The sequence below is a fragment of the Protopterus annectens genome, chromosome 8.part0, assembly GCF_019279795.1.
Source record: "Protopterus annectens isolate FY-2018-M chromosome 8.part0, PAN1.0, whole genome shotgun sequence".
Lineage (NCBI taxonomy): Eukaryota > Metazoa > Chordata > Ceratodontiformes > Protopteridae > Protopterus > Protopterus annectens.
This window is the reverse complement of record NC_056741.1, coordinates 210,576,059-210,601,248: the sequence shown is the minus strand read 5'-3', so window position 1 is coordinate 210,601,248 and position 25,190 is coordinate 210,576,059. Positions and strand designations below refer to the sequence as shown.

General features: G+C 38.6%; 1 protein-coding gene across 1 annotated transcript in view; it reads right to left on the bottom strand.

Annotated features, from left to right (window-relative positions):
* Window positions 1-3,754: 3,754 nt before the first annotated feature.
* LOC122808192 (guanylate-binding protein 2-like) overlaps window positions 3,755-25,190 on the bottom strand; it is a 994,936-nt gene continuing 973,500 nt past the window's right edge. The window contains exon 8 of the mRNA XM_044079160.1: window positions 3,755-5,124. Coding sequence (XP_043935095.1) covers window positions 4,834-5,124 — 291 coding nt within the window. The 3' untranslated portion in view covers window positions 3,755-4,833. The remainder of the gene's footprint in view (window positions 5,125-25,190) is intronic.

The window sequence follows — 25,190 nt, the reverse complement described above, 5'->3', positions numbered from 1 at the left end:
ACATAGCGAGACAGTGTGAAGCAACGGAGATCTTGCGTTCTCCGTTGCTGTAAAAAAAGTTATAGTAATGGAAAAAGTCCGGGCGACCGGACCTTCTTCCCTTACTATAACTCTGATTTACAATGTGCATGCTGACCAATCAGCGTGCACATTTTTGAGTATTAATGGGGGGGGGGGTCGTTGTATAATATTCAATAATTATGTGATGAAATGTTTATGTTTGCATAAGTTAAATGTTTTTTTCCTTGTGTATAAAGCAAATAATAAGTATGCAGAGGACTTCGGCTTGGACATAAACTACTGTGTACTGCATTAATTTTCATAGATTTCGTTGAACATAATGCTGCACAAACAGATGAAACTAAACATTTTATTCATTGCTCACTTTTTACCTTTTCAGCCTATTATGTATATGGTATATAATGAAAATTTTGGGCACTGATCAAAAAAAAATGAAAGGGGAGTATTATTGCTGGAAGCTCTGCTCAGCAATATTTGAAGATTGTATGGAACTCGCATGTGTTGTTACTCATGATATTGACTAAAATTAAACCCAGTTTGGACTCGGAGACTATTTACTTTGCTAGGCTATAAAGAAGTGTTAAAAGAATTACAGAAGCAGATCATTTGGGTGACTACTTTGACTGGAAGATAAGCAGTAGGAAAATGAGCAGACAGAAAATAAATTTGTATAATTCATAGTTGAAAACACTTCTCTCATTATTCATTGTGTATTGTTATGACATGAATGAGTTTTAAATGCCCATACTTATGTGCTAAACTGTCAAGAAATATAAGAGATAGCAATGCAAAAATCATTACTTTTCAGAAACAAAAATTGTTTGGAAAAAATAAAGAATAACCATCAGCAGAAATTATCAGGAGGGAGACAAAAGCAATTGTAAACATTATTAATGGAATGAAAGTAAGAAGAGGAAAAAGCACAAGAGATGTAGTTTAAAATAAGGATAACAAACAAAAGTAGCAAATAATTCATGCCTAAGTAAATATTTATCATCTAAGAAGAGAGGAGGAGCAAGATATATAAACATTGTTGTAAACTGCAAATCTTTTTATATTGCTTTTGCTTTTGGGTTTGTCTGACTGGGTTTATTCAAAAAAATAAAATAAAATTTTTAGAGGAGGCCTGGGGAGAAATGCTGCAGCGTGTTATAAACATTTTTAAATAGGCATTCTGTAATATACGTGAACAGATAGTAAATCATATGTTTTTTATACTTACACATGCATTTGCTAATTAGATTATATCCATATGAAGGTAGAGGCAACTGTTACAGTATAAAAGACACCTGTGCATTAGTAGATGTTGAACACTGAACATTTGAAGAGGTGCATTAGTGGATTTGTCAGATAGATAGCAGTCATGTGATTAGTGCTTAGGAAACATAGCCTGAGCACTGGCTTTGTCCTGGCAGAGTGGAGAACAGCAACAGTAATCCCCTTGCATAAATGCGGTCCATCAACAGACCCAGGAAACTATCGACCCATAAGCCTAACCAGCCTTATCTGCAAGGCTATGGAAAGAATTACCATGGCCGTTATCATCAATGACACAGAAGACCTTCAAACTCTTGACCTGACCCAGTCTGGTTTTGTCAAGTGTAGTCTTGCTTATTAAACTTGGTGGACTTCTTTAAGAATGTCACCAAAGCCCTGGATGAGGGAAGAGAAGTACATACCGTCTATCTTGATTTAGCCAAGGCTTTTCACACAATCCCCCACTCCGTGATCATTGAGAAACTTTCCCAGCTAGGGATTAACCCATACATCACTAGATGAATAGCCAGCTGGCTCACCGACAGAACGTACACGTCAAAGTTGGAGAGTCCACCTCTACTAGTAGCCCAGTTACCACTGGAGTACCACAAGGACCTGTGCTGGTCCATGTACCATATGGAATCTGTTTCTCTGTGGTTCAAGTGAAAGTAGATGGCCTTTGGCTTACCAGGTTTGCAGATGACTGCAAGCTAGGTGCAGTAATTGAGTCCCCCAATGATGTAAACATATTACTGAAGGGGCTGATGCAGACAAATGAATGGTGCTAAAATCACAGACTAAAATTAAATGCAAAAAAATACCTTATTATGCCCTTTAACAAAGAAGTAGCCCCTGTTAATTATGATATAGATAGCACCCCTCTAATCTCAAACCCAGTGGTGTGACACTTGGGAACACAGGTTAATAGCAATTTAAACTTTGATCAACTTGTGTTCATAGTGATAAGGAAAGCCTTCTACATCGAGAATATCATTAAGAAGGGCATCGCATTCAAGACTAAGGAGGTTATAACTTCACTGGACTCAACCCTTATTAGACCACTAACTGAGTACAATACTCCCATTTGTATGTGTCTCACCAGACAACTGCAGCAACTGGAGAGACCACAGAGGTTTCTAACCAAAAGAATATAGGGCCTTCAAAATGTGACTTACATTAAAAGATTGAAAGTCCGGTCACTGTACTCTGTATCATACAGGCTACTAAGAGGCAACTTGTGCATGGCCTATACAGCAGTCCATGACTTTGTCCTAAGGGAATGCTGCTCATCCAGAAATCAAAAGGACAAGAGTCACTCACTCCAGGGATCTCAACCTAGCCTGTGACATTAACAAAACATGTTGGAGAGACAGATATAGCTACCAGAGATTGCCAATCCTCTGGAATAAGCTCCCATCTTCTGGAATAAGCTCCCACTTCACGTGAAGTAGACCTCCTCAATGACCCTATTTAAGCACAACCTTGACAATTGGATGGGTGAGCGTAAATCCCCCCCCCCCCCGAAGTAGCACCTGTGTCCCTCATGCACAGTGGTAGTCAGTGCTGTTCATAGAATAGCTCTGCTAACAATGACCGTTTAACTATGGTCATTTAGGGTACATGTTTTTTTTTGCATGGCTTGTAAAGGCACTAAGGCCATTAGTCTGGTAACCTCCTATGAACCTATGGAATTCAGAGAAAAGGAGGTGAGGGAAGGCAATTAGGTAAGACTCAAAATGTTAGTGTTGTAGTTAAGAGGTGGGGTCTAAAGCAGGTTTAGATACAATTGTATATATGCTTTATGTTTGAATTATGGAGGTGGGGAGGTGAACAGTGTCACAAAATAATGTATATAGATTTTTAATGCTAGTAAAACTGTTCTGTTGCATTAGCCAATTCCTCCCTCCATCCCCCTTATTTTTGTATGTTTTTGCTGTCAGGATGAGATTGGTTGTGCGGTATAGGATTCTGAATGAAGGGAAATGGTTTGATGATATGGCAAGCTGAAGATAACAATTACATTTATCCTAGAGATGTATGGGAGGAAATCCATTGATTTGATAGGTGAAGTTTTAATTGCACTTTAAATGACTTTCCATTCTGAATGTATTTTACTGCTGGTGGAATGTAGTTCCATAGTTTAACTATATTATTTCAATGTAGATAATCACCTGCAGTATTAGATGATTTGGTTATAGTGATTGATGATTACATAGCATTTTAAAAATGAACATATTTTGCAGAACTTGAAATTCTGTTGGAAATCAGAGTGCAAGTGACAAGAGAGAGTGCTCATAGGTACTGTAAATATTAAAAACAGAGAAAATAACTTTTATTTGTATATTTCATATTGGATTTATTGTTTATTTTATATCAGAGTAAGTGAACTGTTTCAATAACCATTTTATTCTCCCTCTAGACCAACTGCAATTATCCAGATTATATAGGCTTAACAGAAGAGATATATGCAAGACTGTATTGCAAACTCAGAGTCAGCTGTCCAATTTTATTAATGTAATTCCATATATATGCTTTCTTACATACTGCCTAGCATAAAGGAGTGTATAAATCACTTAAGTACAGAAATGTTCACATAATAGGCATTTTCTAAACACAAAATAGCACAATTGGGCAAAATATCTATACACTGCTTAAAACTCAAAGAGTGCATAAATGTATAAGTAACTATGCAGCTTAACTTGCACTATCTCAAAGGACTGTCAACTTGAACTCATGATAATGCTATTTATTATCAATGCATTGGACTAGTAATGACTGTAATATTATCTAGAAGTCTAACATGGTCATAAGAGACTTAAATAATAGGAACGCCTTACATCTAGTATTGAATTAGATTGAGGCATTAGAAATGTGTGAGAAGATTCCCTGAATAAAGTGATTTCAAAATAAAAGACGTTTTAATCATTATAAAGTTAATCAGGAAATGCTTGGTGTGATAAGATAAAGGAAATGGCAGCACACAAATGGTGGAAGAAGGTAAAAGTATGAATTCTGGAAGATGATATATTGAGGGATTTCACAAAGCAGTCAGCTATTTAGAAGAGAGTCTGTTGTGAAGAGAAACTCTGGTGTTAGGAAATGTATGATGAGGTTCAATGAAAGATTTGTTTTAAAACAAGATTATGCAACATCCTTTTGTTCATATGAGAAGTAGTTCAGCAGCAATACAAAAAGGATTGAAGGTGAATCTGATCTCATTTCAAATTTACATGGAATGAGATGGGCACATACTCCAAATGATTTTATCTCTGGCATGAATTTAGTAGAAGTCAAATTTGGTTCCTTTTTTTGCAGTACCATGATACAGAGATAGTTATCTAAAATGAGCAACATACTTTGCAAAGCTGCTGTTGAATAAGTGAATTAGAAATAATCTCATAGAGTAAGAAGAATGTTATATTTAAAGAATATCAGTTGTCTACATTACATTATATTTAAACCGATGTGCAATCCAACACTATACAAACAGCCCAGAAAATGTTTTCAAATTTTTTCTGAATCTGTCATTCTCAATAAAAAAAGCAGCTGGAAGCATTAGTTGAATATGCATTGATTCTTTCGATTGCTTGCCGGGGTGGTCTTTATTTTCTCACTGAGATGATTCAGGTCTTCTATATACTTATCTATTGTTTTTTTCAACAGATCGCGCTCCATTTTCATTTGCTTGTTCTGCTCCTTTACAGTGTCCAACTCTTTTACCAGTATCTTCAGCTTTGTTATCTCATCCACATAAATATGTTCCTTTTTCCTATTAGCTTCATCTTGTCTGTTGCTAAGTATTTGTCTAGCATCCCGATTTTTCTTGTTGCCTATATATTTAATACGCTGCACAAGAAAAAAGGAAACATGATATTAAACTACAAGATAAACAATATTCTGTTTACTTACATTGAATATTAGAAGAATAAAACTTTCACTAAGCTAGAAATTTATATCAACAATTTGTGAAAACCCTGTGTATTCATCTACTGTTGTCTACTTCAGGTGACTAGATTATACTTTAATTTCTCAGTGAATATGAATATGTACATTTAATATCAAATTTGTACAATAGTATGTATATAAAACAGATCTTAAATTTAGTAGAGAACAGATAATAATAATAATAAGTTAATAAAGATAATAAGTTGTAAAGACTAAACAGACATTACATGATATTACTTTAGAATGGCAGTGATTGTGCTAATTTAACATTCATTTAACAATAGACAGCAAATAACTTATATTAAACCATCTGATAAGATTGGCAAAGATAAGACTTATTCTGCATTTGCCTATTGACTAATCCCTTTCCACCTATCCATTTCCAGAACACTGGCCCCAAACTGTTGTTTTTTTTAAACACTTTTATTGAATTATCACTTGTGACATAAACAAATCTACATTTGTATAAAAGTAATCAAACTGTATTAACAAGTTCACATTTACAAACTTTATATTTCACATATATTGCTATAGATCCTATAACGTAAGGAAAATTACATAAATTATTCAATTCCTGCCTTTTTTTTAAACAAAAAACATCTTTATTAAACCATCACTTACACTATAGGCAATCATATATTTATATAAATGAAAACAACACCAACACAATCCTCGTTGCAAGTATTTGCATCACAAACCATACTGACACACTCCCAGTTGCAAATATTATACATCACTTATAATTCATCTAGTCATTTTCAGTCAAACATTAAATAGCTCATTTAAGTTCTGCCCTCTTTAAAACATCATTCCTCCCCTGTATTGTTCCCACAGTTCCCATTTTTCCTGTGTAGTTTGCTCGTACCCAAATATCTCAATTCCGTTTGTTTTATATCTGTTACTGTATTCACTACTGCTAGTATAGTTAATTTTAGAGTTTGATTTCCATTTTGTAGTAATTGTTTTTTTTTGGCAGCCACCATAATTAGACACAGCAAGGCCTCACCATGTCTAGGCAATTCCAATTCTGCATCATAGCTCAGAAAAATCATCTCCCTTGTCACACCAATCTGCCCACCCAGCATCTCTGACAGTGCATCCTGCAGGATATCCTTAACGTCTGCTAACTCATTATACTGACCCCAAACTGCTAACTGTTCTTGACTATTTTTCCTCAATTATATAAATGGTTGAATGTCAAAAAAGCTTTGTCAACTTATGTTAATTGAACAGTTATGTATAACATAAACTGTGATGATAGCTTTGATGGAGCAACAGTCCAGGCAGTTTAGAACATTTGCTTGGAAGTGTTTGCATAGGTATTTTTATACCCCAAGCAGACTTCAAAGAAAATTTCCTTAGATATACAGCAAATGTTGGAAGTCTCATTGGGAAGAAAAAGGTAACTGGGAACATATGTTTTGGGAGTGGCAAGAGTTGTCATGTTTTAAAAATTCCCTACAGTAAATACAGTCAGAAATATTGGAGGAGCAAATTGCTGTAGCAAAAAGAAATTATTATTGTGAGCTGAGACAAAGGATCTAAATTGTCTGGACATAGTAACACCTTACTAAGTTTAATTCTGTTGGTTGACAAAAAAAGCAATTATTATAAAACGGAAATCAAAATCTAAACCAACTGTTTTTGAAGCACTGAATATTGCAAAAGGGATAACTAACTGGAAATGGGCTCTTTAGAAAAGGGAAGGAGCAAATCACATAGAAATAAATGGAAGTCTTGGGAACAATACTTGCAAAATAGTGTTCAGGAGGAGGAATGAGGTTTAAATGAAGGCAGAAAGTGAGCAATTTATGTAATGTTAGACTAAATAAGAATTCTAAAGAATGTATGACAAATACAAATAAAAAATGTTAATATGGTTCCTTATCTTTTCTATTAATATATGATTGTCTATGTCTTAAGTGATAAAAGTGTTAAAAAAAGTCCTGTTTAATGTTGCCTTTAATCGTCATCTGCATCATCCCTCTTTTTCTTAGTTTGGATATGGACTCCTTTAATCCACAACAGTTAAAAAGAATAAAAACATAACTGCTAGAAATACATAGTATTCTACAATTGAAATGACAGAAACAGTATAAATTTCTTTCTTAAAAGTATTTTTATTGTTTTATAGTTCATCAACTTTAAATGTATATACCTTCTGAATGGGTATATTGTTACTAACAAGTGTCATTTATTGACCATATAACTTGCTTTAATGCACCCATGCATATTGTTTACCTTCACTTGACAGTATTTCCATGCAAAAGCCTTTTTCTGACCAAATGTCTTCAGACTGAATAAACACTTAATGAACACCTATCTCTTACTATACTTGACTGTTCATTTAATAAAACAAACTTATGAGGTTTCATCCTTTCTCCAATTACTGTACTGTTCTCACACACATATAAAAAAATCCTGCCTTCACACATACGTGCACATATCACACACATAAATATATACATATATATATATATATATATATATATATATATATATATATATATATATATATAAATGGATCTGCTAATAGCTGGCCCATGGAATTGTCAGTGTGCTTTATATCGTCACACATATGTTGACACTCTGCAGTACATTCTTTGAGGCTAATGTTCAGAACATGCAAAAAAGTAAAGTGTTTTTTACCCCCCTGCATCACCTTCATAATACTTGTAAAGCCAAACCTCCCTTTAACTATAACTTGCAGCTAACCTTACAAAAAACTTTTTTCTTTAATAATACTACAACACAAGACAGCTCAGACACTCATCAGTCTCACGTGCACCCGCGCACACACACACACACACACACACACACACACACACACACACACACACACACACACACACACACACACACACACACACACACACACACACACACACACTCACACTAAATCTATCCTGTTTTTTAACTCTTTCCTTAAGCCTAAAACACAATACATTTGTACACAAACTCCCTGCCATGCCACTAACCTTTGTTGACCATCCAGAACTCGACCAAGTTAGCATTCACGCAAATGGTCTTTCACTCATATCTTACAGCTGTTCACTTGTGTTGTATAAATGTGTGTTGACCAAGTCAGCTATAGCCAAATATATGATATATATATATATATATATGTGTCTACCTGACATGGTCAACAGTTCATATGGTCGACAGTTTATTTGGTCGACAGTTCATTTGATCGACAAGCATTTTGTACCCCCCCTAACTATATATATCAACTCCAGGGTTGCACAACATTGGGGAAGGGGGCAAATCTGCTTGTCGACCAAATGAACTGTCGACCAAATGAGTGTCGATTATATGAACTGTCAACCATGTGAAGGGGACCCATATATATATATATATATATATATATATATATATATATATATATATATATATACGCACACACACACACACACACACACACACACACACACACACACACACACACACTTGTGTGTGTGTGTGTGTGTGTGTGTGTGTGTGTGTGTGTGTGTGTGTGTGTGTGCCATTTTTTACCACTCACACAACTCATCAGATCACAAATGATGAACGACATCTCTGTGAAACAATCTCATCGAAACCTCCTTGCAAGTTTTACCATCTTTCCTATGGGAGGTGGCAAGTTCTATCTTTCCTTTGCTGTTAGTTAATCATACTAAAGTGTGTTTCACTGAAAAGATATTTGCTAATTCAAATTTCTGACAAAACTTCAGCTAACACAATCACACCTTTTTCTTCAAACCTCTCTTAACTCTCCAGGAGTTCCTCTGACTTTCTCCATAAGGTTTCTTTTATGCTATTACCAACCATAATCTCTGCACACTTTGGTCCCCTGCATGTAATGGAAACTCTAATTTTCCTCCAAACTCCTCCCCCCTTAGTGGGAACGATAACTGACTTTTTTGGCCAGCCATATTTTTCAAACATGTTTTTTCCTCCCCTGTCTGCTGAACATCAAGCCTTATCCTGTTGGACCCATTCATACCCTAGTGGTGTGGAATTCCCAAATCCACTAGGTGAGAGCTATCCAGAGTGATCATCATTCAGGCAGACATCAGGAAATTTTTCTCTAACCAGTATCACAGCAAGGAGATGACTGTTTACTTAAGTCCCTAACTCTACCCCTCAGTGGGAGAATGGGCTGCTGGTATCACCATGGGGACTTAAAGTACCCTCCTTCCCCTTCAAGCCCATGCTCCCATGCACTTTGCTAATGAGGGCCATATCCAAGCAGTGACTTGGTAAGCCATAAGCCTGGTCCCAGGAAGCCCAATGCAACATCACACTTCTTCTGAGGGGGATTGTGGCTGTGTATGTTCTGCTCCATCCCACCTCTCCTGGGTTGGGCATGACTACCCACTCCTGCCAGTGCTGCTAAGCATCTAAGCTGCTAATCAGACTTGGGTAACCTGGACCATAGTCATTGTTTTATCCCTAGCTTTATCCATTGATTTTTGGGAACAACTTCAGTTCCTCTGTAACTTTAGGAAATATTCTATCCGCAGTTGTCATCGTCACCAATGAGTTGTCTTTGAGTAGACTTGCTTTAACTAGGAAATCGTTCCATTATTCAGATTTAATACCTTACTTACTTACTGTCTGTGACAGATCTCTCTTGTTACCAGAAGCAGTGGGGAAGGGTATATGCCTGAGGGGTATGCCTCCCAATCTTTGTCAGTCATGATAATCCCCCATTTACTGCTACTCTCAGAGCAGAATTATTATATAAGGCTTGTAGTGCTTGTATAAAGGATTCTCCTACCCTGACTTCTTCCAAAACCATAAAACAAAAATTCTAGCTCACCATATCACAGGCTTTTTTCATAAAAAAATGACACGATTATTGAATGTGTCTCACCTATCTTTCCCTCCCCATATATAGTTCATTGTGTCTCTGTTCTTGTATCTGGCCTGAGGGTCATTGGAACACAGATTCCAGTACTTTAGGATTGAAATCAGATGATACTCTGTAGTGATCCAACATACAAAAGTGAGATCCCAGAACTGGAAGAGCACCCTCCTCTGCCTAAACAAGCAAATAAGACAACTCATAAAATCATCAAAGAGCAATTACATCTGCAACTTAAAAGGTAGGACTCAGATGTATGCTGAACCAATTGTAGATGGCATCATGCACACTGACCCAGGGGAAATTGCAAACCTGCTAGCAGACAGATTTGGTGAAAATTTCACCCCCTATCCTCCCAAGCATATCACAAGCCATGTCTTCTTCATCTCCTCCTCCCTGCATCTCCAAAAAGCAAGTCATCAATGCTCTCTCCAAGGCTAAGAACACAGCCTTCATGGCATCAGATGGCATTCCAGGCTGCATTCTTAATGTTCTAAAACAAGATCTAGCTATACTCCATTAGGCACTGTATTCATCCACAGCCTGAGTACTGGTTTTGTCCCCACTGAATAGAGAATAGAGAATGTTACCCCCTGCACAATGGTGGCTCAGCAACAGACCTGGGTAACTATAGGCCTAAAAGCTTAACCAGCCTCATTTGTAAGGCAATGAATGGAACAAATCATCATGGATCTCATAAATAAGTATATAAGTGACCTCCAAACCCTGGATCTGTCCCATTTTGGTTTTGATAGGGGCAGGTCAGGCCTGCTATGCCTGGTGGACTTCTTGAATGTAACCAGAGCCAGAGACAAGGGTAAAACCATGCACACAGCCTGTCTGGACTTGGCCAAAGCCTTCGACACTATCCCACATTCGGGCATGATTGACAAACTAACCCAGTTGAATATCAACCCCTATGTTGTAAGGTGGGTTGCAAACTGGCTCACAGATGACAGCACTCAGTCAAAGTGGGAGACTTCATCTCTATCAGCAGACCTGTCACCAGTTGGGTCCCACAAAGATCAGTGCTGGGCCCCCTCTTGTTTGGCATATACGTCTCTGAAGTCCATGCCAAAATGGAGGGGCTGTGGCTAACTAAGTTTGCAGATAACTGCAAATTAGGTGCTATCATTGAATCCCCTAGCAATGTCACTGTACTTCAGAATGGGCTTACACAGACCAATGATTGGTGCCAAAGCCATGGTCTTAAACTAAATGCTAAAAAATGCATCATCGTTCCCTTTGGTAAAAACAATGCTCCTGGTGATCATAAAATAAACAATAATACCCTAAGTACCAATTCAGTAGTAACAGACCTGGAAACGCAAGTTGACTGTGACCTTAACTTTGACCACCATGTGTCTACTGTGGTAAGGAAGGCATTCTACATCACTGACCTGATTAGCAAAGGCATCACCTCAAGAGAAAATGAAGCTGCAACCCCCCTGTACTCATCCTTCATCAGGCCTATTGTTGCATATAATGCTGCCTTTGGTATGTACCATACCAGACCTCTGCAGCAACTTGAGAGACCTCAGAGATTTCTAACTAAGAAAATTCAGGGTCTCCATCGACTCTTATACAGACAGACTGAAGTCGCTGTCACTGTACTCAGTAGCATATAGACTACTTAGAGGCAACTTATGTCTGGCTTACAGGGCTATCTTTGACCCAAATCTAAAGGTAATGCTGCACATCTGTAAGTCATATGGGACTAGAGTCACCTATTCCAGGGATCTCAATCTTGCCTGCAACATAAACAGGATCTGCTGGTGAGACAGATACATCTGTCAAAGTTTCTCACTCCTCTGGAATAGGCTTCCAATCCTTATCAAGCTGAGCACCTCCATGACACTGTTTAAGTGCAACCTGGACGACTGGATGGGAAACCATAAATTTCTGCTGGGGATTGCCCCTGCTTCTCTCCTGGACATGGGTATTCCTTGCTAGAAAAACTTTGGGCATAGACGATATTTCTCATCTGGTATTATATTGGGATTTAACGGCTAGGTTTGTAAATACCCTCAGATCAATAATGTAGAATAACCAATTAACCTGTTACACTGTAAGTAAATATTCTGAGGTAGTTTGTATGTATCTTGTACTAGGTTTTGTCTGTATAATGTTGTCTTTATGCATGCATACTAAGTTTAACAACAAAAATGACATCCTGCATACTTTTATTTATTTATTTCTATTTCTGTTTGCACTGATCAGTACTGATCAATTTCAGGTTCAGCCCAAGATCTATGTAATAAAAGATGGCACACTGTATAGTAGGCTCTAGCCTGACTGGGTAGTTTACACATGCTCATCACTACAACATTAGTCACACTGTATAATCATATGACGATAAAACCTTCTAATAGGAATGCACACAAAAATTAAAACAGATTCAAAGACTGGAAATGAGGAATCACAAAAAAGTGACAGAAAAGTTTACATTCCATGAAAAATCACAATGTTTTTGTTGTAAAACTACTATACTGCAACAGAGTTCAACCCAGACTAATTGCAAAAGTAGTGCGTCAACAACAATACATAATGAAGATGGTTCCAGTTTTTTTGAGGCTCAGCTGCTTTGGAAATACATAAGCAATAGCAGTGAAGCCTGATGAATATCGATGAATGTGACTGACTACAGGAACAGAGTAGGACAGCAAAAGGAATTATGCAGAGCAGCTGAAAAGAGTTTGTAAGCAGCTGGACTCCTCATTGAATTAATGTGTTTGAGATAACCAAAACACAGGAAAAGGGGTGTGACAGAAAGTCAAGAGGTCACATGGCAGAGACAATGAGCTAGGAAAGTTACGGGTGTATTAACTGTAGCATCATAGGCCATTCTGATACACCTTACAGACAAAACCAGTGCCTACACACTTCCAATTTACAGCTGTAAATAAAATAACCATGAGTAGTCCTGACACTCACTTATGCAAAACTATGTGGAGATGTATAGACATTCTTATCTGAATGACACTCATCATGCTATCTGCTTACCCTCCTAAACCTGTTTTACTTATTAGCTATAACTCTGATGCACCAGATCTTGGGAAGGGGATCTGGGATGCAATCTGGGGTGCAGTTTTAAGCAACTGTGAACTACAGCACAGCTCCTCACAACACAGGTAAAATACTTATTTTGAAATTCTTAACCATGGTAGAACACCAATCCCATTGAACCTATTTCAGTGTCAGCCTGGGGGTAAACACAATACTGTATGTACACAACATTATATACAGAGTAAATGATAATATAACCTTTAATCTGTAATATCATCTATAATGACCTTGTAATGAGGTAAGGTGTTGGTATTGCTTTAATATTTCCCCAAAACGACATTTCCATTTATAACAAACCAATACCAAAATTCAGTTCAGCAGAATTTTTTATTATTTCCTAAAATTAAATAGTTATAAACAAATATGTATTACTAGAACCAAAGAAAATTGCCTCAAACCCAGATAAACGCTCCAAAACGCTCCAGACCAAAGAGATATAAATCAAAACAAAAGTGAGTGCAGGAGCGAAGCAGAGTCCAATTATTCCAAAAAGTTTTTATTCAAGGTATAACACTCTAGTCAGATAAGCGCTTTCACTCAAAATGAGCTTCATCAGATCACATAACTAATACCCATACTTCCTATATATACATAAATGATAGTCGCTACTAGCCTATCACATACAATACCCAATTAATCTAAAAGCAACACAGTTGTATATGCATATAGGAAAAATGTATATATAAAAAATAAAAATGAAAAGAGCATATGTATAAGAACATCTATATAATAATAATACATATATAGAAAAAACATATATATATATATATAAAAATGCATAAAAAATGCATATATTCAAACAATTAAAACCATTGCATACTATACATAACAAAGTGTATGTATATGTGTATATACAAGTACCTATGTACTTGTGTAGAGACCCCTAAAATCTAATGTTCCTTCTTTTCTTGAGAACTGGTTTTATAGAGGCTCTCTCATTCAATCCAGAGCCTCTGTCTGCTCTCAACCTAATAATCCATTTGCTCTCTCTATCTTCGGTATGGTTCCTAATATCACCTCCTCGAATGCTAGGCTTAATAATCTCTAAGGCCCTAAATAAAAAGTGGTGGTCACTACCAACCTGGACAACATGCTTACCTAGGGCATTATGTAGGGTTCCTTTCCTTATGTGATACACATGTTCACGTATCCTTTCCTTAAACTGGCAGTTCATTTTACCAACATAAAACGCACTACACACCTGGCATACTGCCAGGTATACAATATGAATAGTGTCACAGGTAGCATCCACTTGAGTACTGAAATTCGTCTGTAAATCAGGATGTACAAACACTGTGTCATTATCTATAAACTTACAATAGTTACAGTGCCCACAAGATTTACTATGGGTGTATTCAGAAGTGCGTCCCTGCTTTTTAGAATAACAAAGCATCCTTCTCAGGTTAAGTTTATTCCTAAAAATAAATTGAGGTTTGTCCCCTACCACCTTCCTAATAGTCTCATCAGTACAAAGAACTGACCAATGTTTATTAATAATGTCCCTCAAGACAGAACAGTCAGAGGTATAAGGCAAGGAGACCTTAGCCTCAAAATTCCTATCACGAGTATCTTTCTCCGCAGTTCCCCTTGGTCCAAAATAAGGGGCTGCTCTATCAACTCTAAGTTCACTAATATTTGCAAGGTTAGATTCAATTTCATGAGAACTATAACCTCGTTCCACCAATCTCTGTTTCAAATTCGCTACTTCAGTTGTAAAGCCTGCATCAGTGGCATTCAACCTAGAGGTTCTCATCCCTTGCCCTCTAATGATGTTTTTAAAAATATGCTGTGGATGCATACTCGTGCGCATCAACAACGTATTGTGATGGCAAGGTTTGCGATACACCCCTGTATTGATTAAACCACTATCCATTCTCTCAACAAACAGATCCAGGAAATCTATCCTGTGTCCAGAGTAATTCATAGTAAAATTTAAATATTCTGTTAATTGGTTCATGGTATTATGGAATTTAACAAGTCCTTCTATACCTCCTCTCCATAAAACAAAGACATTGTCTACGAAATGTCGGTAGAATACCACATGTTGTTCGAACTCATTAACTTTAAATAGAACTTCATGTTCCCATTGCGCCAAAAACATGTTAGCATAACTATTGGCGCACGGCGTGCCCATAGCAACACCACCCTGCTGTTGATTAAACTTATCTTGAAACACAAAAATGTTATTCTCCAGAATTAATTCTAGAAAATGAGCCAGCAGATCTATCTGTACTGGTGAATAATCACTATACCTAGATAGATAACTAGTGATATAAATAATACCCAAATCATTCGGTAAAACAGTAAATAATGACTGAATGTCAAAAGTTACAAAGATTATGTCAGTTAAGCTACTCAAACAGTCATAAAGATCTAACAAAAACTGTTTAGAATCTCTGAGTATTATATGATTATTGTTGAGAATAGGGCATAGATGCTTCTCAACATAAACTGACAAGTGCTCAGTAACCCAACCTTGTCCAGATACAACTGGTCTCACTGGTGGATTCCTAACATCTTTGTGTATTTTAGGGAAACCTTGTATCATGGGAATCAAGGGAGCTCTAATTAAAAGATAATCATAAAATTCCTGGTCTATGACCCCTCCTTGAAACATATCCAACAAGGTGTCACTTACATATAAGATAGTTTTTCGAACTATCCCCTCATTCACCACTATATAAAACTGATCGTCTAGCAAAGCACACATGGCAGTAAAGTAATGGTCAGTATCCATAATAACTATCTGCCCTCCTTTATCAGCTGACCTTATAGTTATAGATTGTATAGCCTGTAAATTACGTAAACTCTCTCTCTCTCTGATATGGTTAGATTGTCCTTCCTTCTATGTACATTCTTGTTAAAATATTCATATAGCTCATCCTCTGTCAATTTCAAATAAGCCTCAACCAGAGGGTGATGTGGAGGTATAAAACTACTGAATTCCTTAAACCTCGGAGGTCCAACAGAACTCCCCAAACCAGTGTTTACATTACCGGGGAAAACTAGCTTAAACATTACATTGCGACAAAAGACCCTCATATCTATGACCATATCAGCAAAATTGCTATGGCCACTAGGAATAAAGTTAAGACCTTTATGCAACAAATTCACCTCATGTTGTGTCAATATATACCCTGAGATATTACAAATCAAGGAGTCTGAACTAGCTGAACATACTGGAGCACTAGGAGTTAAAACCATGTCTACTAAACCAGTTTGTTCCTCCACGTCTTTTTTATCGACTGATGTGGCAGGAACTCTTCTGATAACTTTCGTTTTTGCCGGCCTCTGCTCATAGACCGACCCCTCTTCATTCCCTTTTCCTTCCATACAGGTAAAGGAAAAGGGATATCAGCTCCTAAATTCACTGTGGTGTTAGCCGTCTTAAAATTACTCTTAGGTCTAACTACACCATCATTAGCATGAATACAGTTATTAGACATTCTATTAACAACCTGTACTTCAGGATACAGATTAACTTTTACAGACTCACTACGAGTTGGTGTGAATTTAGTTGTAACAACATCAGAAGTTTCATCACAGTCAGTATGTATAATGCTGATAACATCATCAGTATCTTTAGAGCCAGTACATGTCCGAGCAGAAACCTCATCAGGTATATCATTAAACCTGGAGTTAGCTCCATGAGACAAATTATTCCCTTCCAAAACTCAGTCAAGTCATCATTACTCCTAACACTAATACATTTACTTACAGTAGGGTTCGTTTTATTAGTCAGTTCACTATTAGCCACATCAACACCAACATTATTCCCACCATGTCCATATTTAGGCCATACGAAGACATGGCCTAATGAAAAGTCCTTATGATCTCTTACAATCTTATTCTTTTTCTGCTGAAGGAGCTTCCTCTCCAAAGCTGAAACTCCGTCTAAAAGACTTTCGAACAAAGGTTCGACGGCTGCATTAGGAAAACTATCAAAAATGTCATGCTGTTGTTTTTTAATGCTCTCAACCAACGCAGATTCCTCGGGAATAAAAAAGTCAGTTCCATATACTGCTTACTCACCTCTAAATTAATACGTTGCCACTTCGCAAGTAGTTCAGGGTAATGCTTGCCTTGGTTTGGCATATTAAACATGCGTAGACCTCTTGGTACTATGCGCTTCTCCAGACAATATCGAAAATGTAAGCGCTGTGCTTGTAGCCATTTTAAACGTGCAAAATCCTTCTCCAAGTTGTCCAGTAAGTGCTGCAACCTCTCAAGATCTGTTGGCGTCGCGTTGTCATCATCTATCTGCTCCATACTGTCAAGCTGCCAGGAAGTTACCTTTGAGCATGTAAGCTGTTGCTCAAATCTTCTTTGTAATAGAGCTACGGAGCCCAGGTCTACACCCCGGGGCTCATAATCGAGCTCTATATCAATATCGTTCTGCTTATTTTGTTCTTTCTGTTTACTCTGCATACTTTGCATCACTCTGCTTCCAGGTGGGCAACAATAAAATAAAAGCACAATAAATAGAACCAAAGAAAATTGCCTCAAACCCAGATAAACGCTCCAAAATGCTCCAGACCAAAGAGATATAAATCAAAACAAAAGTGAGTGCAGGAGCGAAGCAGAGTCCAATTATTCCAAAAAGTTTTTATTCAAGGTATAACACTGCAGTCAGATAAGCGCTTTCACTCGAAATGAGCTTCATCAGATCACATAACTAATACCCATACTTCCTATATATACATAAATGATAGTCGCTACTAGCCTATCACATACAATACCCAATTAATCTAAAAGCAACACAGTTGTATATGCATATAGGAAAAATGTATATATAAAAAATAAAAATGAAAAGAGCATATGTATAAAAACATCTATATAATAATAATACATATATATAGAAAAAACATATATATATATAAAAATGCATAAAAATGCATATATTCAAACAATTAAAACCATTGCATACTATACATAACAAAGTGTATGTATATGTGTATATACAAGTACCTATGTACTTGAGTAGAGACCCCTAAAATCTAATGTTCCTTCTTTTCTTGAGAACTGGTTTTATAGAGGCTCTCTCATTCAATCCAGAGCCTCTGTCTGCTCTCAACCTAATAATAGTTCTCATGAAATTGAATCTAACCTTGCAAATATTAGTGAACTTAGAGTTGATAGAGCAGCCCCTTATTTTGGACCAAGGGGAACTGCGGAGAAAGATACTCGTGATAGGAATTTTGAGGTTAAGGTCTCCTTGCCTTATACCTCTGACTGTTCTGTCTTGAGGGACATTATTAATAAACATTGGTCAGTTCTTTGTACTGATGAGACTATTAGGAAGGTGGTAGGGGACAAACCTCAATTTATTTTTAGAAATAAACTTAACCTGAGAAGGATGCTTTGTTATTCTAAAAAGCAGGGACGCACTTCTGAATACACCCATAGTAAATCTTGTGGGCACTGTAACTATTGTAAGTTTATAGATAATGACACGGTGTTTGTACATCCTGATTTACAGACGAATTTCAGTACTCAAGTGGATACTACCTGTGACACTATTCATATTGTATACCTGGCAGTATGCCAGATGTGTAGTGCGTTTTATGTTGGTAAAACGAACCGCCAGTTTAAGGAAAGGATACGTGAACATGTGTATCACATAAGGAAAGGAACCCTACATAATGCCCTAGCTAAGCATGTTGTCCAGGTTGGTAGTGACCACCACTTTTTATTTAGGGCCTTAGAGATTATTAAGCCTAGCATTCGAGGATGTGATATTAGGAACCATACCGAAGATAGAGAGAGCAAATGGATTATTAGGTTGAGAGCAGACAGAGGCTCTGGATTGAATGAGAGAGCCTCTATAAAACCAGTTCTCAAGAAAAGAAGGAACATTAGATTTTAGGGGTCTCTACACAAGTACATAGGTACTTGTATATACACATATACATGCACTTTGTTATGTATAGTATGCAGTGGTTTTAATTGTTTGAATATATGCATTTTTTATGCATTTATATATATATATATATATATATATATATATATATATATATATATATATGTTTTTTCTATATATGTATTATTATTATTATATAGATGTTTTTATACATATGCTCTTTTCATTTTTATTTTTTATATATACATTTTTCCTATATGCATATACAACTGTGTTGCTTTTAGATTAATTGGGTATTGTATGTGATAGGCTAGTAGCGACTATCATTTATGTATATATAGGAAGTATGGGTATTAGTTATGTGATCTGATGAAGCTCATTTCGAGTAAAAGCGCTTATCTGACTGCAGTGATATACCTTGAATAAAAACTTTTTGGAATAATTGGACTCTGCTTCGCTCCTGCACTCACTTTTGTTTTGAAATATGTATAACTGTTCTTTACATCCATTATGGTGACTATACAGTTATACTGGAAGATATTCTACATTTGATCTCCATAACAATTCCACAAGAAAAAATACTACTAGGTGATGTGAAAGTCAGTTGGACATAACTTCACACATGGTGTAGGGGAGTTAGAGTTTATTTGTTTTGACACAGCTAATTAGTGGCCCCATACATTGTAACAAGACATGAAATTCCCTAATAGACTGGAACGTAGTATCAGACCCCAGGAAATACATCACCGCAGGAACAATGTCTGTCTCAGTGATTGTCTACTAAGCTATACAACTGAATGGAAATTTCACAATAAAAAATAAGATCACAGAGAGGGAGTGTAGAGCAGAAGATCAGTCAAGCAGAAGTTAAAATAATAGAAGCTGAAGTTATGGAATATTTGCGAATGAGAAGTTATGTACCTACCATAACGTTCCATGTTAGTTGTCTTCTCTCGCCTTCTTTCTTGCTGGATGGGTTCGGGACTCGGCCACTTACTAAAGCTCGAGAGCTTATTTTACTGGCTCGAGGCAACCCTATATCCCATGATGCTAGGCAATAACTCCCCAGATCTCATTTGGAAGCTGAAAAACCTAGCATAGACCAATAAAACAAAATCCTCCAACCGGAAGGAGGAGGAAGAGGGATAAAAACCTCCAAAGATAATTATTTACACTATATATATATATATATATATATATATATATATATATATATATATATATATATCCTAGGACTCCTAGATAGTGAACAAAGGAATAAAAGGACCCTTCAAAGAAGGGAAGATCTTCTCGGTCTGTCCAAGCTAGGGGGATGGTGGGTGGGATGCAAGAAAGAAGGCGAGAGAAGACAACTAACATGGAACGTTATGGTAGGTACATAACTTCTCAATGTTAAGTTGTCAATCTCGCCTTCATTTTTACTGGATGGGACCGCGTCCCTAGCACGTTCATCCTGGGTGGCTTATTGGAACAGACTCTTAAAAATGGTGGAACCAAATGTTGCTCTGTCCCTGGAGGCCATGTCCAATTTGTAATGCGAAACAAAGGTATGAGGAGAGGCCCATGTGGCTGCCGCACAGATAGTGTCTATTGGTAGTCTAGCTTGAAAAGCTGTAGATGTAGCTAGTGCTCTAGTTGAATGGGCTTTTCGCTTAGAAGATAATTCCCTGCCTCTGAGTTGATAAATAGATGTAATCACAGAAGACAGCCATCTAGATAGGGTTACCTTGGAAACAGGAAGCCCTTTCTTATTTTCTGCATACGATAAAAACAGTTGATCAGATTTCCTTATTTGTTTGGTTCTATCCAGATAGTACCGGAGCTGGCGGTGAACATCTAGATAATGTAGCTTTTGCTCCACTCTATTAGTATAGTTTGGGAAAAAAACTGGGAGATCAATTGATTGATTCAAATTTGTCTGCGAAGCCACCTTGGGTAAGAAGGATGGATTAGTCCTTAGAGAAACTCTGTCTTTATGGAAGATTAAGTAGGGAGGACGAATGCAAAGGGTGTGAAGCTCTGATACTCTCCTAGCAGAAGTAATGGCGACTAGGAAAAGTGTATTCCATGAAAGAAATTTCAATGAACAGGAGACCGCAGGTTCAAAGGGGGGGAGAATTAAGGATGTTAAGACTAAATTAAGATCCCACTGAGGTAGAGGATCTTTGATCGGAGGCCTAAGTAAATATACACCTTTAAGGAAGGCTTTGCAAAGCTTATTGGACATGATATTGTGGTCCGATAAGCCTGTATGAAAATTCGATATGGCTGCCAACTGAACCTTTACTGTAGAGGCAGAAGACCCTGAATGAAAAATTTCGGCTAGGAAGTCTAAGACCGAATGAATTGGGGCAGTAAAAGGATCTATATTCCTTGCCTTTGCCCAGAAGGAGAAACGTTTCCATTTACTAGTGTAAATCTTTCTGGTGGAAGATTTAAGGGAAGCTACTATGATATCCCGGACGGGATTAGAAATCATAGGAAGCCTGGCTAAGGATGGAAGTGGAGCAACCAAGCAGTGAGGTTGAGAGAATGTAGGGATTGGTGCAGCTGCCCTGACTGATGGGTCAACAGATCTGGAGCTGGGTCCAGATGCCAAGGCTGTACCAAAAGATAATGATGTAGGAATGGAAACCATATCTGTTGAGGCCAATAAGGGGCAATGAGAATCAACTTGGCTCTCAAGGCGGTTGCTTTCTGAATTACTTGTGGAATTAGAGGAAAGGGTGGAAAGGCATAGAGAAGTCCCCAAGGCCAATCTTGGACTAGAGCGTCTCAGAGGGTGAAGAAGTCGGGGCATTTGCTGTTTTGGGATGTAGCAAAAAGATCACAGCAAGGAAGACCCCACTTCTGAAAAATCTCTTCTGCTACCGATTGTTTGAGAGACCACTCGTGTGGCATGAGTATGGCTCTGCTCAACCTGTCCGCTATGAAGTTGGACTTCCCGGGGATAAGCGTTGCTATCAGAAACCGCTGAGAGGAGATCGCCCATTGCCAAAGTCTGAGTGCCTCTCGACACAGGGGATAGGACTTGGTTCTGCCTTGCTTGTTGATGTACCACACTATGGACATATTGTCTGTTTGAATTGCAATAGTTCCTAGGGGAAGAGAGTCATGGAGGGCTTGCAACGTTAAAAGCACTGCTCTCATCTCTAAGACATTTATGTGCAGGTGACGCTCGAAAGGTTGCCAAGTGCCATGGACCATCCGGCCCTGAAAATGCCCCCCCCACCTGATGAGGGAGGCGTCCGATGTCACCGTGGCGACCGGGGGAGGAGGAACAAAAGGTCTGCCCTGATGGACTTGAGGGGACAATATCCACCAGGACAGATGACTTTTGCAAGTTTGAGTTATCATGATCTTGTGGTGCATGGGGAGTTGCTGAAAAGACCATTGGGCGAACAGCATCCACTGTAGAAGATGCATGTGAAAACGTGCAAGGGGAAGAAGTGTTATGGCAGCCGCCATAAGACCCAATACTTTCAGGACATACCTGGCCTGAATTTTGTCTCTCTGAAGAAGAACCTGGACATGGTTTTGAATATCTAAGACTCTTTGGTCTGTTAACTTTGCTGAAAGTTGTATGGTGTTCAAGTTGGCGCCTATAAAGGTAATAGACTGACAAGGTGACAAGGCAGACTTTTCGAAATTTATAGAGATTCCTAGCCCTCTGCAAATGTGAATGGTGTAACCTCTGGCTTGGAGAATTTGATGCCTGGTGGTGGCAGTGAGGAGACAGTCGTCTAGATATGGAAACACCTGGAATCCTTGCCATCTCAGGTGAGCTGTAACCGCTGCCATACATTTGGTGAACACTTTGGGGGCTGTAGTGAGACCAAAGGGCAGGGCTCTGAATTGGTAGTGACTGGCCCCCAGCCAAAAGCGGAGAAACCTTCTGGAGCGCCTGTGAATTTTGATGTGATAGTACGCATCCTGAAGGTCCATGGAGCACATCCAATTGTCCTTGCCCAGAAAGGGCAGAATGGACTGTAGCGTGACCATCCGGAATCTTGTTCTCTTTACAAACTTGTTCACTTTGCTGAGATCTAATATTGGTCTCCAGTCTCCTGTCTTTTTCGGTACTAAAAAGAACCTTGAGTACATTCCGGATCCTAGTTGGTCTGCTGGGACTGGCTGGATGGCTCCTTTTGCTAGCAGTTTTGATATTTCTGATACTGCTAGTTCCCTTAGACCGGGTGGAACATCTGGAAGGGTTCCCTTTTGTTGAATTGGGGTTTGGATAAAGGGAATTTTGTAACCCTCGGATATGATCGACTGTACCCATTTGCCTTGAGTAAGGGAAAGCCAGGCTATTGGGTACAGCGACAATCTTCCCCCGACTGCCTCCGAAGGTGGACAATCGGGCAACATCTCAGGGATGCTAGAAGGGTTTGTCAGAGAGAGGCTCCCTGCTACCCTGGTTTTGTGGACCCCCTCTGCCCCTAGGGCGGTGTCTGTTGTTGTTACCCCTCTGCCTCTGGGGGTAAACTGACCTCTTGCGTCAGACTTGACTCCTTGAGATTTGCGGAACCATATTTTCCCACCCTTCTGACCCTTAGGGTATGGTCTTGAAGGGGTGGAGAAACGGACTCCTACGGCAGAAAGAGTCTTGCCATCTTGCTCGCAGCTGGTCAAGGTGTCTTTCACTTGAGGTCCGAACAAAGCCGAACCATCAAAAGGGGAATTTGTGAAGGACGCCTTGAAAGGGTCCATGAAATTACACAGCTGCATCCAGGCGTGATGCCTTAAGGCCACTCCTGTGCCTGCGGCCCTACTCGCTCCATCGACTGCATATGAAATCAGACACATGGAGGAGTTAACAATCGAGTTCAGGGTTCCAAGCTGTGAGTTTATTTTATCCTGGGACCCAGCAGCTGATGGATCCTGTAAGACTTCTCCCAGCTCTTTGTGAATATCTCTCTGAAGGCGGGTGAAATGACACAGGTAATTCAGCGACCGCATGGCAAAGGTCGCTGAAGAAAACATCCACTTACCGTACCTATTCATGGTCCTAGAATCCTTATTAGGAGGATGGACAGGTACTGAAGGATCAGCTAGTTCCTTCTTGGTGGCTGCAGCCACCACCATGGCATCCGCCGGTACACCTTTTGTCAGGAATTGCTTGTCAACTAGTGCACAACGTGTCTGTGCAAACCTCTCATTGCCCTGGAAGTCGCTACCCCATGGTGCTCTACAAACATATTGTTATTCTGCTTCTACAGTATTAATAGTTGAAGTCTGCTTAGTTTTTACATGTTTTTAGTCATAAAGTTTATTGTTGATTGATAATACTTTTAGCATAACATATTTTTTATCTGCCTAGTAATACTTATATGTATTGCATTGTGTCTCTGCTACTCTGTGACTAACTCTTACTCATCTCTCCTCCTGTCTCCAGTTATTATTGCCCTGTTTTTCCCTTGGGACCTGCCTGGGTGGATACATTCAATATACTAAGGTCACCTACCTCATCCAAACATTTTTGCTTAGGCAATATACTGCTCTGCTGCCTCAAATCCCACTTGGACATTGGAACAAGTCTCCCAGAGGATACTAAGAAAGTATGTGTGTGTGTTAATACTTGGGCCTCCACTGATTAGAACTCCATGTATTTGTTAGTTATTCAAGCTATCTCCCTGCCAGGACAGCCAGCAGCCTAGACACTTTCTCTTATCTCCCATCCACTTCTATACCATCTCATCCCTGGGTTTCACCAGCTCTTCCTTATTTTATCCCACTCAGCCCCTAGACCTACCTAGTTGGCCTAGTGCATTCTCTGCATTGACCTCTAGAGGGCGCCCCCTCCCCACTGTCATTACTTTTCTCTCACTTATTTCTTTACTCTGCCAATATCTTCATTCTTACTTTCCCATCCATATTATATATAGTATTCCTTACTTACCCTGCCACTACTTACTCTCCTCTAATCTTTGCTCCACTGATAGGCTCTCGATCCTCTCCTGGTTTCTTCCCGCTCCGTTCGCCCTGCGGGCTCACTCCGCTCCCCTACCCTGCCCCCAAATCCCACCCACCCCCAGTGCATCTAGCTATATCCCTCTTGTTTCCACACCCACTTTTTCTCTACACCAATCTCCCTCCAACACCGTGCCACACCCCGTCAGCCTATTATCCAATTTCAAACCACTCCCACAGGCACTACACTTCAATACATCCCACTTCTAACACACTCACTCA